This window comes from Suillus discolor, assembly GCF_016758755.1.
Source record: "Suillus discolor strain FC423 chromosome Unknown F5147scaffold_39, whole genome shotgun sequence".
NCBI classification, from domain to species: Eukaryota; Fungi; Basidiomycota; class Agaricomycetes; order Boletales; family Suillaceae; genus Suillus; species Suillus discolor.
This window is the reverse complement of record NW_024541286.1, coordinates 288,533-305,374: the sequence shown is the minus strand read 5'-3', so window position 1 is coordinate 305,374 and position 16,842 is coordinate 288,533. Positions and strand designations below refer to the sequence as shown.

The 16,842-nt window shown below is 48.3% G+C and overlaps 4 protein-coding genes across 4 annotated transcripts; 3 read left to right on the top strand and 1 right to left on the bottom strand.

Moving 5' to 3' along the window:
• Positions 1-179: 179 nt before the first annotated feature.
• F5147DRAFT_806108 (uncharacterized protein) lies at positions 180-3,621 on the top strand (the record flags this gene model as incomplete). Its single annotated transcript, XM_041443364.1, has 8 exons — positions 180-483; positions 538-1,070; positions 1,128-1,329; positions 1,380-1,608; positions 1,658-1,790; positions 1,839-2,014; positions 2,072-2,604; positions 2,660-3,621. The coding sequence occupies 8 exons, from the start codon at positions 180-182 to the stop codon at positions 3,619-3,621; spliced, it is 3,072 nt and encodes a 1,023-aa protein (XP_041291154.1).
• Positions 3,622-8,187: 4,566 nt separating this feature from the next.
• Positions 8,188-8,940, bottom strand: F5147DRAFT_775421 (uncharacterized protein; the record flags this gene model as incomplete). The annotated part of the gene is made up of 5 exons (XM_041441722.1): positions 8,188-8,379; positions 8,433-8,534; positions 8,581-8,664; positions 8,716-8,790; positions 8,866-8,940. 5 exons carry the CDS (start codon positions 8,938-8,940, stop codon positions 8,188-8,190), a joined length of 528 nt encoding a protein of 175 aa, XP_041291153.1.
• A 1,632-nt stretch (positions 8,941-10,572) lies between these two features.
• F5147DRAFT_703196 (Aldehyde/histidinol dehydrogenase) lies at positions 10,573-11,814 on the top strand. Its single transcript, XM_041437840.1, has 4 exons — positions 10,573-10,710; positions 10,758-10,843; positions 10,897-11,015; positions 11,048-11,814. The coding sequence occupies exons 1-4, from the start codon at positions 10,613-10,615 to the stop codon at positions 11,468-11,470; spliced, it is 726 nt and encodes a 241-aa protein (XP_041291152.1). The 5' UTR covers positions 10,573-10,612; the 3' UTR covers positions 11,471-11,814.
• A 56-nt stretch (positions 11,815-11,870) lies between these two features.
• On the top strand, positions 11,871-13,297 carry F5147DRAFT_703193 (uncharacterized protein). Its single transcript, XM_041437839.1, has one exon. The coding sequence runs from the start codon at positions 11,931-11,933 to the stop codon at positions 13,290-13,292; it is 1,362 nt and encodes a 453-aa protein (XP_041291151.1). The 5' UTR covers positions 11,871-11,930; the 3' UTR covers positions 13,293-13,297.
• The last annotated feature ends 3,545 nt before the right edge of the window (positions 13,298-16,842 follow it).

Below are 16,842 nucleotides of genomic sequence, written 5' to 3'. Positions count from 1 at the left end.
TCGCAATAATTTCATCATTAACTCATTTTATCACAATGTCAAACACGCGCCCTCGTCGCCAGTCTCGGAGAAGTCTTCATTCACGCAAAGTATTTCAGGCTAATCTGATTTCCTGTCCTCATGCTGGCTGTGCGCGTTCTTTCAAAAACAGATCTGGACTCACACAACATCAACATGCCATGCACAACTATTCTTTCGACATCCCGAATGAACCAAGAGCCCAAGAACATTCTGTTCGGGCTGGAGAACCAAACCTTGAGGTGGGAGAAGGCCTCGAGGCGCAAGATGAAGGCCTCAAGGCAGAAGAATCAGGCCTCGAGGCGGGAGAATTCAACCTTGAGGCTGGTGAAGCAGACATCGAGGCTGGAGATTGGGACATCGAGGCTGGAGATTGGGACATTGAGGCTGAAAACTCAAATATTCCACCAACTCCGGTCCTAAATCCTAAAGAGACCTACCGAGATTATCACTTGGAGCTCAACGGTGCGCATCTGACTATTCTATCACTGACATGTTTCTTATTTTCTATTGATACAGGAAAAATCTGTGATGAACATGGTCAGTTCCTTGACCCAGATACTCCGCCACCTCCATTCACGACAAGAGAGCATGGTGACTGGACACCATTCCACGATCGCACAGAGTTCGAAACCGCGGAATTTTTATATACTCAAAATCAAATGTCCGGCGGTGATATCGACAAGCTTATGTACCTATGGGGAAGAACCCTTGCGCATCACGGAGACATCCCACCATTCGCTGATCACAAAGACTTATATTCAACCATCGACGCGATACCCCTTGGAGAAGTGGCATGGGAGAGCTTCACAATGAAGTTCGATGGGAAAGGCTCGGATCCTAATGATTCTGAGACTCACGCACCATGGATGGATACTCCTTACACTGCATGGTTTCGAGATCCCCATGCCGTGGTCCGCAACATGCTTGTGAATCCAGACTTCAAGGATGAGATGGAGTACACGCCTTATCATGAGTGGAAGGGAGAGGGAGATGACGCAAAATGGCAGTGGCGCAATGTGATGTCAGGAGACTGGGCATGGAATCAAGCTGTAAGTTCTTTACTACATCTCAATACTTGACATGAAGCTAATCTAAATTAATCTCAGGATGAAATAGCCAAAGATCCAGCAACGCATGGCTCGACCTTCGTGCCCGTTCTTCTTGGAAGCGACAAGACAACGGTCTCAGTTGCAACCAGGCAAAACGACTATTATTCCCTCTATGCCTCAATTGGCAATGTACACAATAGTGTTCGGCATGCTCATCGTAATGCTGTCGCTGTCGTTGGCTTTTTAGCCATACCAAAAAGTATGTAATAATTTCATTTTTATGGCACCTGCTGTACAAAGATTCTACAGCTGTAAAAAAATATTCCGAAGATGCGCATTTTAGAAAATTTAAGAAACAATTGTTTCATTCATCTCTCTCACGAATACTGCGCTCTTTCAAGACCTTCATGACTGTTCCTGAGGTCGTGCGCTTTGGGGATGGTCACTTTCGACGTGTCATCTATGGCTTAGGACCATACATCGCGGATTATCCAGAACAGGTCGTACTTTCTTGTATCGTGTCAAATTGGTGTGCTAAGTAAGTAATCTTTTTGTGTGAACTTGTCTAAATCTAATGTATTCTCAAGATGTCTTGCTTTTCCAACAGATCTAGATGGCAAAGATGCCCAACTTCGTGCTCGAGTAGTCACGGACGTCCTTTGTGATAATGTTGACTTCAATACTCTGTGGTGTCAGTGGGGCGTTGATGCTGACGTCATGGTAAGCCTCATTTCATTTTAATTGCTTCAAGCTTTCTAACAACAGTAGCCATTTACGAATGATTATCCATGCGCCGACATCCATGAACTTCTGTCCCCCGATATCCTGCATCAACTTATCAAAGGTACCTTCAAAGACCACCTTGTCACCTGGGTTGAGAAGTACTTGGAACGCATACATGGAAAGACTCGCGCCAAGGTGGTGATGGATGACATAGACAGAAGGTATGCTCGTGATATCTCTCTGGTGACCCTTACTAATCCACAGATTTGTTCCTCCAGAATCGCTGCAGCGCCATCATTCGCAGGCCTTCGCAGGTTTCCTCAAGGCCGTGGTTTTACTCAATGGACTGGTAACGATTTGAAGGCCTTGATGAAGGTCTATTTACCTGCGATTGAGGGACACGTGCCCGATGATGTTGTCCGGTGTTTTCGTGCCTTCCTTGAATTATGCTACCTCATACGACAGGATATTATTACAGAGGACACGCTCAAGGAAATCGAGGAGGCCCTTGACTGGTTTCATCATTATCACAAAAATTTTCAAGAGACTGGCGTTCGTTTTGACGGATTCTCATTACCACGTCAGCATTCCCTGGTGCACTATGTTACACTTATCCACATGTTCGGTGCGCCAAATGGTGTGTGTTCATCCATTACAGAGTCAAAACACATCAAGGCTGTGAAAGAACCATGGCGACGATCAAGCAAATTCAACGCACTTGGACAGATGTTGCTCACAAACCAGCGCCTCAATAAACTCGCTGCTGCACGTACCGACTTCATAGCATGTGGAATGTTAGGTCCACATCCTGGTATGTATGTTTCTGTTGTATACTAATGCATACTGAATAAAAACTTGTGTACTAGATATCGGCCCACAACACCCATCGCAGGACAATGGAAATATGAAGGACGGTGGTGAGGCAGGTGATGGTGGCGAGGTGGACGATGGTGGCGAGGTGGATGATGGTGGCGAGGCGGACGGTGGTGGCGAGGTGGATGATGGTGGCGAGGTGGACGATGGTGGTGAGGCGGATGATGGTGGCGAGGCGGACGATGGTGGTGAGGTGGATGATGGTGACAAGGAAGACGATGGTGCAGTAGAGGGAGCCCGAGCGCAATGTGATGTGAAACTGGCATGCATGCCTCGTGCATTGTCTTTTCTGTTACATATACCATTATCTGACCCAACAAAAGAACACAGACGACCGTACACCATTCGTGCACTGGCTAAAGAACTCGACGTATCAAACTTGCCTCAACTGGTCCGCCTTTTTCTCTATGACCAACTCCTCGCAGACGACGATCATACGTCCGATACTGTCCCACTCAGTGCTTGCCCCAGATTTGAAGGCCGCATCAAGGTTTTTGGCTCGGCAGCAGCTACTTTTTTTGCACCAAGTGATCCAAGTGGTATTGGGGGAATGCGACGCGAACATATTCGTTCCGTCCCTTCGTGGCGTGGAGGGCCAGGATGCTATGACACCATATTTGTGAACACCCGAAGCGAGGGTGGAATACACGGTATGGAGGTTGCCCGTGTGTTATGTTTCTTTTCCTTTCGTCACGGTTATGGCGGTGATTTGAAGACTTTTCCGTGCGCTCTGGTACACTGGTTTAAGCTAATCTCTGATGAGCCCGATCAGCTGGACACTCGGGAGCTCTCAATCATTCATATCGACACAATCGTTCGTGCAGCTCACTTGCTGCCCATCTTTGGCAATGAATTTGTCCCAGAGAAAGCTACATTCCACGAGACTCTAGATATTTACTGTGCGTTCTATGTTAACAAATTCGCAGATCATCATTCCTTCAAAATAGCATCTTGAGCGCATTATTTGAACTTGGTTACTTAAATTACTTGATTATCTTGCAATTTTTTCTCAGTCAGATGCCTAAGTAGTGTCAAGTAAAAACGAAGTAACTTGATGTCATCTTAGCTGACTTAACACAATTTTTACATTTTCAAGCTCGGTTAAGTGAAGTGTAGATTTGCTGATGTCGTCTCCATAGCACACTAGATTCACTACTATTCATAATCTATTATATAGTACATTCCTATACTACCTTCTATACTATATACCACCGGCCCATCCGGTTGCATCAGGTACACAACATCACCGGCCCACTCGTCTTGCATGGTACAATTATTGTCATGGGCCCACATGGGCTGGCCCGTCTCTATTGGTACATTGTCACCCTCGGCTGTCCGTCTCAGACGGGTATAAGTTACTGTACTATGTGCCTTTGGAGGAGGACGAGCGAGTGGGACCAACGACAAAGCTGGGAATATCAGCATCTTCTACCGGTTCGTTTCGGCCAGAAGCATAAAGGAGGACTTCCAATACCCGTCAAATTTGATTTGAAATAATTAGTAGAATCACGAAAACAACGCTAGTCATCCAAGTTGTATTCATCAAATAATCATGTTGTTACATGTGTTCGATGTCGAGGGCGAATTGTAAAGTATCCTGAGCAACAGGTAAGAGCACTAGAGCAGGAAATCATCGCCACCTCGCCTCCTTGTGCTTTCGTTACTCTCCGGTACTTAAAACGTGCACTGGATTTGGGAGCCTTGTGTTGTGCTCTTGCCGAAGCGTTCACTCAGCAATCACGATGATAGCGGACAACTTCAAATTCAAGCTCGATAGCAGATACAGGATCGACATGGAATAAAACTGGAAACTTGGTAGTACTAGTACTACGACTGAATCATTTGCGAGTAGCGCTAGAAGTATTGATTTAGCAACTACAAGGGACAGTCAAGGCTAAAAACTCACACATCTCGGCAATTCGACCAGTCTTCTCCATGAGCCACGCGACTCAAATCAATCTCCAGCCCACCGGACACGAATACAGTCCTAGGATTATAAAATGGCTGTTTTCGGGAAGCGGGGGGTACCCAGAAAAGCAATCAACCATAGGCTCCTACCATCCATCCATCGTCTGCCGGCATGGCAGGGGTTGGATGAAGAGGTGAGGTGTCCTCGAGTAGCTCAGCAGAGTTTTGGAGTGTATGTTCCAAGCTTGATGCGAAGCAAATGGTGGGATTGTTCAGAGTATCAGTTGACATCATAGTCTCCCGTTTGCAAGGTGTGGTGGGACGTCTATCCAAAGGGAATGTAGAGGAGTGGATTTCAGTGTGCTCCTGAAATTGCTGTTCCGTTGCTGCATTCCACAGGCGGACAGTGGAATCTTCTGAACCAGACACGAAGCGAGTGCCATTGGGTGAGGATGAGACTGACTCGACCGGTTCAGTGTGCCCTGGGAAGGGCTCACCCAATGGCAGCCTTGTTGCTGCATCCCACACCTGGACAGTGTGATCCCAAGAACCAGACACGATGCGAGTGCCATCAGGCGAGAACGAGACTGACCAAACTGAGTCAGTGTGCCCTTGGAAGGGCTCACCCAATGGCAGCCCCGTTGCTGCATCCCACACCCGGACAGTGGAACCCGAGGAACCAGACACGATGCGAGTGCCATTGGGCGAGAACGAGACTGAGTAAACCGATTCAGTGTGCCCTCGGAAGGGCTCACCCAATGGCAGCCCCGTGGCTGCATCCCACACCCGGACAGTGGAATCCCAAGAACCAGACACAATGCGAGTGCCATCAGGCAAGAACGAGACTGACTTAACCGATTCAGTGTGCCCTCGGAAGGGCTCACCCAATGGCAGCCCCGTGGCTGCATCCCACACCCGGACAGTGTCATCCCTTGAACCAGACACGATGCGAGTGCCATCGGGCGAGAACGAGACTGACCAAACTGAATCAGTGTGCCCTCGGAAGGGCTCACCCAATGGCAGCCCCGTTGCTGCATCCCACACCCAGACAGTGCAATCCCAAGAACCAGACACGATGCGAGTGCAATCGGGCAAGAACGAGACTGACGAAACCGGAAAGGTATGCCCACTGATCACGGTCTGAATAGCGGTCCAGTTCACAAGTCGACCACGCATCAGACGAAGAGTCTTCGGAAACCTTCCAGTAAACTTTGTAGCTATCATGGACTTGCTGGGGCAAAATGGCAGCGCTGATACATACAGATGTGGTGTGCTGTGCAAAATCATCCCACCAAACACCTGCACGAATCTCTGCACGTCCGTTGCAGTGGACAATAGGCTTGCATGTCCGGATTGGCCCTGTGTTCGCGTGTAAGCACTTCCCCTGACACCACCAGGTCACTTCAGCCACTGGGCAATGAGTGGAAGCACAGCAACTGCGCTGCCGAGTCCATTGAGAAGCCCGAGTGCTTCGATCCAGAAGAGCATTCGCTCGTTATCAAAGAATGATTCTATTTCCTTGGTGAGCTCCGCGTCAAAGTCCGTTGCTCGCACGTGTGTAGCCCAAAATCAACAGGAATACGATAGATGCGACGGAATGCGTGTTGCGACTCTATCCGGCAGCCCAGTATCGTCGCTATTGGGGAGGTATGAAGACTTTAAATCACACATATTGAAGCGAAGGTCGTGCTCCATCACTCGGAGTGACGCAAAAGCAAGATCGCGTTGCGAGTTCGACATCTCCACAAAAAACTCTCCGCTGGATGATTTGTTTGTCAGGAATTCGCGGAAGGATGCGTGAAGGGGTCATATGGCGCTAGATGAGTTGGTGGTCCCGCTGAGCAGGGATCCCATGTCTCCTACCACGAGTTCCACTTTGTAATGCTCGCTTTCATCTGGAAAATGGCGCCGCATGGCATTCAGGGCATCTAAAGAGAGCGGTTCGGCTGAGCCAAGTACTTGTCCCATCACGGAATGAAACTTGGCTAGAGCTCGCTGGTAACCAGCTTCTGTGATGTGTTTCTCCCTCCGCATGTTTTGTCCTAGAATGAAGTTATACATCCCATATAACAAGTTTTCCTGCTCTCCATCATTGTGGGACACGACATCGTTGAGGCGATCAATTGCGGGTGAGCCGGTAGCGATGTCTCGGATGTAGTTGCATGCAAGATGCACCCACTCGAATAGTCCCCCAGCTCTGTTAGCGAGGACTGCGAACTCTTTGTCTCCGAGACCAGACATATTTTTCAGCTCGTGAGACACAAATGTACGTATGTCTCTCTTCGAGTCTTTTTCTGAGATGTCGTCCATAGACAACCCTTGGATATGTGGAGCATTCTGGAATTCAGAATTGATATCAGGAAGCGCGCGAGAGGTGACGAGAATCCGAAAGTTGGATGGGAGTTCGGTGATTTTGGGAAGACCTTCGCCCTCCAGGGTACCCGCAAGTATGCGGAGAGGGTTGCGCCGTGTCTCGACTTCCCCGCTCTCGTCCAGCGCTTCAATCATGATCAAGGCAGGCCCCACGCTCGACCCAGAAGACTTCTTCAGTGGTTCTATCAACAGCTTGCGCCACTGCTGGACGATATCTGTCGTGTTCTTCAGCGCCTTCGCATGCTCGATTGCATTCGCCAATGTTCGTCTCATCTCCGGATCACGATCAGCGAGGTCGCCAGCGATGGTGGAGAAGACTTTTTCATGACGTTTGTCCGTTTGGTTCCGGTCGAAGCAGAAACACGAACCGAGCCCTCCCAAGTCGTTGAACCAGTTGGCTATCGTGTGAGCGATGACTGATTTTCCCGTGCCCGCAGGGCCAGATAGCCACAGCACCCGCTGAGCAGTATCTCCACTGCCAAAGATCCATTCAGTGATCTGGGATAGAATGTCTGTGCGCGTCCCTGGTAGACATAGTTTCGTGGTATTTAGTCCCGCGCCTGCTGCATAAGGCATCCCGCTGAGATCCAGTTTGTCGCCCAGTTCGTCACCTGAAGAGGTATTGTGAGTATACCGGAAGTCAGAAGCACGTCCGAATCCTTACTAGTGCAACGGACAAGATCGGCTATGTCACGAATGGCTTGGTCCCGAAATTGTTGCATAAGCTCATCTAAAGCCTTGTTGTACCGGGCGATCAGATAATCCGCCTCTGAGACAGCATTTTCCCTGAGCCTCTTCCCTGTCATAATGATTTGAGATTCACAATATGCGGAATGCAACAACTCGATGACTTACAAAAGCTCTTCTTCTTCGAGTAGTCTGTGATGAAACGCGCGCAATCTAGAGTCTGTTGGGCGATTCGTCCAGCGATACTGCGCTGGGAAGAAATCTGGCCAAGAGTGTCCTCGCGTGACATAAAACGGTAAACTTGTTCCAATTTCTCGAGAAGAGATTGCATCGATTGGTCGCGTTCTGTTTGAGCGAGAATAATCTGCATGGAGTCAACAACTGCTGAACAGGAAGGTAAAACCACACGTACTTTGGATGCAGCGGACAGCATGCCCAGCACCATCTTTGCATAAGGATGTACCTATACAATTTGATTAGCTCGCTTCCAACCAAGAAGAGCGGCCCATACGTTCGCAAGATTCTCGATGACAGTGTCAAAAATTTTGAGTGGTTAAAGATATGTGGTCGGGATATCGTCTGCGGCAGCAAGATATTTTGGGCCATCCTCGGCTTTGGATACAAAAGAAGTGACACGTCCCCCGAGTAGTGCCATACTTTCTGTGGCCTCACGGGCAGCCTGAAGTTCAGCATCAACTGATTGGGGATCGGGAATTTCTTCCACGCCAGGAGGGGCGTCGAGGACCTGCACGACCAACAGAATTTAGACATTAAAACTAGATCCTTTGGCATAAATACCTTCGAAGCAGGTTCTCTGGATGCTCCTTGATTCCCACAACTAGTGAGATTCTTAGATGTGGCGGGCTTGTCGCCATCGGAAGGATGCAGACGCGATGTAAGCTGGTGGACCTCAGACAAGTTCAAGATCAAAACAATGACTACTTACCTCAGTATTCTGATTCGACAAAACACTTTCATGATCCGTGTTCTGTACAACGGGGACTTGGTGGCGGGAACGTTTGAAGCGTTTCTGTAAAATATCAGCTATATTCTAGTTCCTTCAGCATTCAGGCCGACGTACAGAAACTTTTTTAGTCACATTCTTCTTAACTTTCCGCAGGACCTGACGGAGACCGCAGCCGCTACGGTGCTGGCTCTGGATTAAGGATACGTAGGAGGCAGCAACAACGTCATTAGCGCTCGTCGACAGCGGTCTAATGAGGGCACGTACGGAGCTCTCGCCAACAGTTGCTTCTCTGGATTGAGAAGCCTCCGGAAGAGGTTCCTGCCTGTGGTCTTCGGTCATTGGCAACAGTCAAAATTTGGAATCAGCCTAAGGAAAACGGATGCAAGAATTAGAGGTAGGGAAGAGTACTCGGTACAACCAGTGTTTAAATAACAAGCACCCAGATACTTTTGACCACAAGCCTTAAGGCAGCCACGTTCGAGTTATATTAATGGAACGCGGTTCGTGCAAGCACTGGTGAAACTTCAGCATGCATCATTCATGATGTAACAGGCTTGATATTCATGGGTGCGGGTAAGTAAACACATACGTATGTATGGGCGCAACGAAATTCATGAGGCTGAAGCGCTGAAGGAGTGTGTCACTGTTGTGACAGGCACGAGAATCTTGCCAAGTTCTGAGCGTCCTCGATCAACGTCAACCCTTTGCCCCATGTCATCCGTCAAAATTTCAAATTCAAACCTCATCGGTAGGTATATTTTTCTCGCAAAATTGATTTTCTATTGGTTTTCATCCCAACAAAATTAGACTAAGAACCCTTATCGCGCTTTTGGAAAACCATATCAATACTTGAGCGCTGAGCGTGTTGAGATACCGTTATGACCATCCTTTAGGAATCAATCAGATACACATTCAAATCATTCAGATCGAGTGTTGGGGACCTCATACCCAGCTATGACCGCCATTCAACTCTGAACTCAAATCTGACAAGTAGAACAGATAATGTACTAGGTTATCTTCCAGCCAACGTGCAGACCACTCAGCCTTCGCATGACACATGTCAACGCGCACTCCGCCTCGAATGCTGCCTCCCTTGACTCACAAGCAGGAGCTATTTAATCTCCGCACAGGAATAACGGCGTGCTGAAGATGGCTTAGGATAAACTCTCCTGCCGACAGCTTCGTGGCTGACGTCGACATCAAATATCTCACCGCACTAGAAGCAAGGACGTTCGAGGATGCCGAAGAAGCAGGACCTGCAGGCAACCAGCAGTGAGTTTACATGCTGGTCAATATCACAGGCAATGCAATGTGTATCTCGGATTTCCTGATGAATGTGTTCTTGAAAGAGATCGTAGCGAGAGCAACCTCGATGTGAGGAAAATGAATTAAAGTGCTGGGCAACTCTTCCATATCTACCTATGTCAATGATTTTGTCTCCAAAATGTCTACACCGCCGCCACAGCTCGCCACATTCAAGTCCCTGCAATCGAAAACGAATTTAGGGTGAGTCTATGTGAACTTTACGAGTCACTCCTTCTCATCCCGAATTATGTCGGCAGCGAACCTATGGTGCGGGGTCAGCAGAGCGCAAGGGTCTCGCAGCTGCACTTGCTCGGATGCAACACGAACTTCCATTCGAGGTTCCCTATATCGTCAATGGCCCACCGGTCCGTACAACGTGCCACTGGCCAATTCGTTGATGACTTAGATTTCAGATCAGAACTGGTAAACTTGCCAAGCAGCCCATACCTCCAATCACGCTCATCATCTCTGCGTATACCACGAGGCAGATTAATCGACTGTAGCCAGCGCGATCGATGGTGCTCTTTCCGCCAAAGCTGAGTGGGAGGCCATGCCTTGGAACGATCGCTCCACCATCTTCCTGCGTGCCGCAGAGCTTCTTAGCAACAAGTACCGTTACAAATTGGTAGCAGCTACTATGTTTGGGCAAGGGAAGAACGAGATCGATGCTGCCGCAGAGGTGAGTAAACTTGATGGCAGTCGATTGATGGAATTTTCGCAGCTTTCTGATTTCTTCCGTTTCGTCAAATATGTCGAGGAGCTCTACACACAACAGCCTCCTCAGAACGCAGCAGGATCATGGAAGTAAGTGCGATGCCCCTTCTATCAAGCTACTTCTGATGATTGGATAGCCGCGTCGAGTATCGTGCGCTGGAAGGATTTGTTCTTGCAGTTTCGCCATTCAACTTCACAGCGATCAGTGGAAACCTTCCAGGTGGTACGAGTCACTATTTTTATCCTGATCATTATGTTCTGAACCAGACAACTTAGTTGCCGCAATCGTCGGTAACACAGTCGCATGGAAACCTTCACCAGCGGCCACGTATTCCAACTACTCGATCTATCAGATCCTCGCGGAGGCTGGTGTTCCACCCGGCGTCATCCAGTTCGTTCCGGGCCACCTCCAGAAGTCATTGCAAAGGCGATATCGTACCCTAACTTTGCAGCGCTCCACTTCACAGGCAGCACGTTTATATTCAAGAAGCTATGTAAAGACATCGCCGCGAACCTGGACAAGTACAAAGGGTATCCGAGAATCGTCGGTGAGACAGGAGGAAAGAACTTCCGTGTCATCCACAAGTCGGCAGAGATCCGAAATGCAGTTTTGCAGACCATTCGAGTGAGCGAGCGATACTGTAACTACATACCAACTATTTCTCAACACCAAATTCAACTTGGATGTATCTGGCGTCGCACGATTCTTGGGTGGAGACGAAGCCGTACAAGCCATATTGACTATCCGCTGATACGTAGCTTCGCCGTCGTCAAGTGCCTGAGCACCATCGGGTCTGGAACGCGCTTTTCTCCGGGCTTAACGGAAAGCCATAAAAAGTTCTCGGGCTAAACAAGCACTTGGGTCCTAAAGACATCACTTCTCTGTGTGGCACCATCATTGGAAAGAACTAGAAGGACTCACGTCGCGTACCTTGTAATCCAGATGAACAAGGAGCCCCCCAAAGGCCGGTCCCTAGATATGTCCCACTGTCTAACGGTGTCTAACTGCCAGTGATTGATTTAGAGCGGGATGGATATCCGAGAGCTTGGTTAGTTGATGTATGATTGTACCTGACAGGCACCTCACTAGTAGTTGCTGGACATTGGCGCGCTGCGTGGGTATGATATTATAATTTGTTGTAGTTGTAGATTTGCTATGCATTCTACTTACACGATGAGGCCGTGAGGAGTCGTCCGAAGTAGTAAGTCTCGACCCTGAAATGAAAATTCCCACCAGGTCCCTGCGTTCGGCTACCTTGAGGATATGAGCCCTATTGTTGAGTTACTTTACAACTAATGGTTAGGTTTAGATGCCCACCCTCAATGTGTCCATCAGCCAGTCGAGCTTCAATCTCGACACGTCGGGAGTCGCTGGATTCTTCGGTGGGGATGAAGCGATCTCAGCGATGGCAACTGTCCATCTCTACCGCGGGAGGCGCTGGCTAGGCTGGTATAATTCACCAGGAAGTTACATTGTTGCCAAAAAGTTCGGGCAACTTGCTAATTCGCGATTTTGGGATGGGCTTTTCCCCGGTCCAAATTTAACACCAGCTGAAGTATTTGGGCTGGATGGAAAGACCGGCCCCCGTTATTGGGGCGTTTTGTCAGGCACGGATATGGCCTGTGGCCACCTGGCATACCTCGTGATGCAGAAGACGAAAGAAGTCGAGGAAGTGGCAGATTTGGGAGGACGGGAGACTATACCTCAAACAGTCACCATCCTCGATGTCGGAGATGTGATACTCAAGCACACGGACCAGGCGCCAATGATGAGCGTCCACCATGCTCTCTTGGCCGCTATCCCCATTACCATCAATCTCGCAACGTGCGTGCTTTGCGCGGCTTCGGGAGATTGGCTAGCTTTCGCCCTCATCCTGCTGGGAGTCATTTCAGGCGGGACATCTTGCTTTGTCATCGGCTCTGCTCAACTCGACTTTCTTGCTGGCGTGAAAGAACCTTCTCCAGGCACGCCGCCTGCAGACGGGATACTCTTGATGCGAAACAATGTGGTCATTGTCCGAGGCGCGGAGAAAGACATCAACCCAATAACGAAAGGCAAATTTGTCCTGAGGATGCATGGCGGCCCAGAGTACCGACGGATTGGACTCTGCTCGCTTCTCCTCCTTGCGCAGTTTCTTCTCCAGCTCCTTTTTATGCCTCAGGCATCGACATTCGGGCAGATCATGTTTATCTCATCGGTTGCAGCCTCATGGGCATATAATTCATTTCTGTCGTCATTGGAGCAGGAGAAGATACAAGTCGACCTCCTATGGAAAGCACTTGGCAATCCACGACTATTGAAATTTGGCCTCAAAAGTAGAGCTGCTCAGGCAGTTTTTGCATGCTTAGTCCTCAGTAACGGCATCCAAAGGCCATCTGTCGACTTCAAACCAAAGAAAGTCTTGCATCGGTTCATATCAAACGACACAAGGGTATGGGATGTATGGAGAGACAAAGTGGCGGAGCAGTTGGAAAATAACAAGGAAGAAAAGTCGTTCAAGCTTAGCTCAGAAGATTTACGAGGGTTCGGAGAACATGAAAGGGCCCTCCTGACGTCATTGCTTCGAGACGCACAGGACGCGTATGGAGGTTACCAGGAGCAAGTACATAAGATCGAAGACAATGGCCACATCTCTGAGAAACAAGTACCTCAACCGGACTCCTTTGTTTAGAGTCATGTTGTAACGTACGTACCACCTGTTCAGAAGCTATGCAACCCTAGATGCCATTAAGACAATACACGGTGAACTGGATGCGCCTAGATCGTGAAGAACTGACGAGTACAGATGAGATCGAGTACATACCGGCAAAGGTGTCGCTAACATCAACATACCCATGTGGGTAGGTAATACGACCAGTCATGGAATCATGGCGCACTATTCATCAAAATTGCTAAAAATAAATAAATAAAGGATGTCAACTAAACGGTTCTCGAGATGAATATGCATACGCACTGGAACTTCAACCCACCATCCCGGTGAGCGCTCAAGCTTCACCTCCAGGGAATGCACTTGACTTGGCGTTGGACATGCCTCTGGTTCTGTATCCCTCCACAATACTAACGACAGCACCTTTCCCGATGACGACATACACACCGGTAAGATATTCTTCGAGTCTCCAACCACCGTTCCGCGTGCCATAGTACAAACGCGAAGACCGAGATATACCTCGAGAAATGTAAGGGAATTCATGGCAATGAAGAGATGATCGTCTGGTAAAGTCAAAATTGCTTGAAAGCAATGGTCCCTATGTCCCAAAGTTCTCTCTTGACAAGAGGAAAACCAAACAGCTGACGGTTGCCGCACGGAGTTCTGGGAGGCCTCACGAGAACGTACTGAGATACGTCTGAGCTGTATTTAGAGGGCACCCATTGCACCGCGGTAGACGTTTCTTGTGAGTTAGACTCTGAGATCTTTGGACAAAATGAGTGGCAGTACGCGCCAAATGAATTAAAGATGAAGAAGTCACTCACCTGAAGTTTTCTTAGACTTCGTTTCAGTTGGCTTGCAGTTACCAGTAGAGGCGATTTTCGTCGAAGAGGCGTTCAACAAATGAACAAACTTGGCCACTGTAATATGTAGTACTTTGGCATACACCACGCCATTGATGCTGGACACTGGCAATCCATGTGTGCTCAGTATTGTTTTGAAAGTCGCTGTAAGTGTGACAGTAATATGGGCAACACCGAAGCGACTACATCCATTACATAATGTTATTGGCTATTCCAATCATCCTAACGCAACCCTACGCAATCCTAACACTACATCCTCGCAAGTTATTTGAACCGGAAGTGAAAAAAAAACATCCTCTCTGGACTCTGCGAAGCACGGTGACTTTTCATCGGCGCAAGTTATCTTAATCGGAAGTGAAAAAACATCAGCTTCAGATAACTGATCTGAAGATCTGGCATCGAGGCTGCCCGAAGTCTGCTGGAAGAAGGTCCGTTGCTCGTGGCAAAGTGAGTCATAGTAAGGGGAGTCATGCGAACGCAACTGACTCACTCATTGGAGAAATCACCGTGGGCAAGGTGGGTGACATCGAAGCTGATGCATAATGGAGTGATGTAGATTTGACTGACTGTGTTACCGCACTTTACAGTTGGCTCCGCGTGCAGAACGAAATGACCAAAGTCCTGGTTATGCTCGACGGTGCAGAAATCACTGTAGGGCGACGCTAAGACCCGTCAGTGATGTAATTATAGTTGCAGTCATGGTAAAGTCTACTGTCACAAGTAGAATTGCACGTCCAACAAAACAATTATGCTCGATGGAGTAAGAAGCATGGTGAGTGGGCGCTGTTGGGCCGTGTGAAAAGTTTGATGCCAGTGATGAAAAAAATGAGTCACTGATAATGGTTACTGCAAACCGTGACTCGGACTACGGCTTATACTTATATCCATCGATGTTTGAATTTTCCAAGCACCTTTAAAATGTCTGAATAATCATATCATCGTCATCAAACTCATGAGTGCAACCCATATATACCATTCTAGCGACTCTTCATTTGGACTCCCAAATCCCTGAGAGTAGTCAGGAATTTGCGTGCTCAAATGCTTCGACTACACGACGCCAACCAGCCCCGAGTGCCTAGACTTCCACTTCTACATCATCGCCGGTAAGTGAATGTAAAAGTCTCAAGTCCTCACTACTGCTCATTACTATAATATCAGCTATTTGTGGTAGGACGAGTGGGCACTCAAGCGACTCCACCGAGTTCCTACCCAATGGTCATTCGGGATAAGCGTGATTTCTCTCTCGCGTTATCTCTTCCAGGGGAATTCTCTTTATCACCTTGAGCAGCCGAGAACGCATGTACATGCTGTTCGTGATCGCGAACAGCGTGCACCTGCGTTTCCTTGTCGCATCCCATGATTCCAGCCACTTGCCGCAGAGTAGTAACTCTGGTTGGTCTGACATAGCCATGAGCAGCCCTTCGCCGGATCGGTGTTCGATGACTCTGGGGAGCCTCCTTCCAGGACCACCCCTTGTGCCCCACAACCCTACCCTAGATTTCAGTTCTCAATCACAGGCAATTTTCGGAAGACTACAGTGGAGATATAACGATGTTGTGTACACCGTCAGATAGAATGTTGCAAATATAAATCCTGTGATCATCTTTTGAGAAAATGAATGCGTAAGCTAGCTGACGCGATTCGGGTGAGAGGCTGATACAATCACCAAGAAGTTGGGCAGGAAAAAGAGTGATTTTGATGCTAGTTACAATCGTTGTAGCCCGCACACTGCTTAATTCCGGCTCACAGTGAGCTGGCTAAAGTTTGTCTGCAGCCCAGAGGTATGAAATTGTCAGTTGCAGTAATTCAGCGAACATAGATGAGTGTCCTTTGTAAGGATTCTTTTGATGTGTGAAGAGGTAGCAGCCAGTTCGACGGATATAAGTCAAGGGTCTCGCGCAGCGCCACGGGGTCAATAAATAGTCTTACAGTCCCTGTGTTCGTCTACAATATCGATATATTGTTCAGTCTCATGAGTGTATGTATCACAGATAACGTGCAAGAGTTATCAGTCCTACTGCAAAAAAATGAATGGGGTCGTTACAGGTGAGGTAGGCAAGACAGTTAGCCATGGAACGATAACGCACTATTCATTGAAATGCCTAAACGAATAAGGAGTGTCAGTTGAACGGCTCTTGAAATGAGCATGCACACGCACTGGGTGTTCTACCCACCATCCCGGTGATCACTTAAGCTTCACCTCCAGGAAATGCACTCGACTTGGCGTTGGACAGATCGTCTAGGATTTTGGATCCCTCTACAATCCTAACAACAGCACCCTCCCAACGACATGCACTCCGATGGGGTATGGTATTCTTCGAGCCTCCGACCACCTTTCCATATGCCAAAGTACAAAGGTGAAGACCGAGATATACCTTGACAAACGTAAGGGAATTCATGGGGATGGATGAATGGTTGCGACTCTGGTAAATTTTCGTCTGGCTGAACTTGTTTAAAAAGCAATGGTCCCTGTGTCCCAAAGTTCCCTCTTGACAATAAGAAAACCAAACAGCCAACGATTGCCGCATCGAGCCCGGGGAGGCCTTACGAGAACGTACTGAGATACGTCTGAGCTGTATTTAAGGGACACCCAGCGCACCGCGGTAGACATGTTTTGTGAGTCAGACTTTGGACAAAATGAGTGGCGGTACGCGCCAAATTAATTAAAAATCACTCACCTAAAGTCACCTTAGACTTTGTTCCAGTTGGCT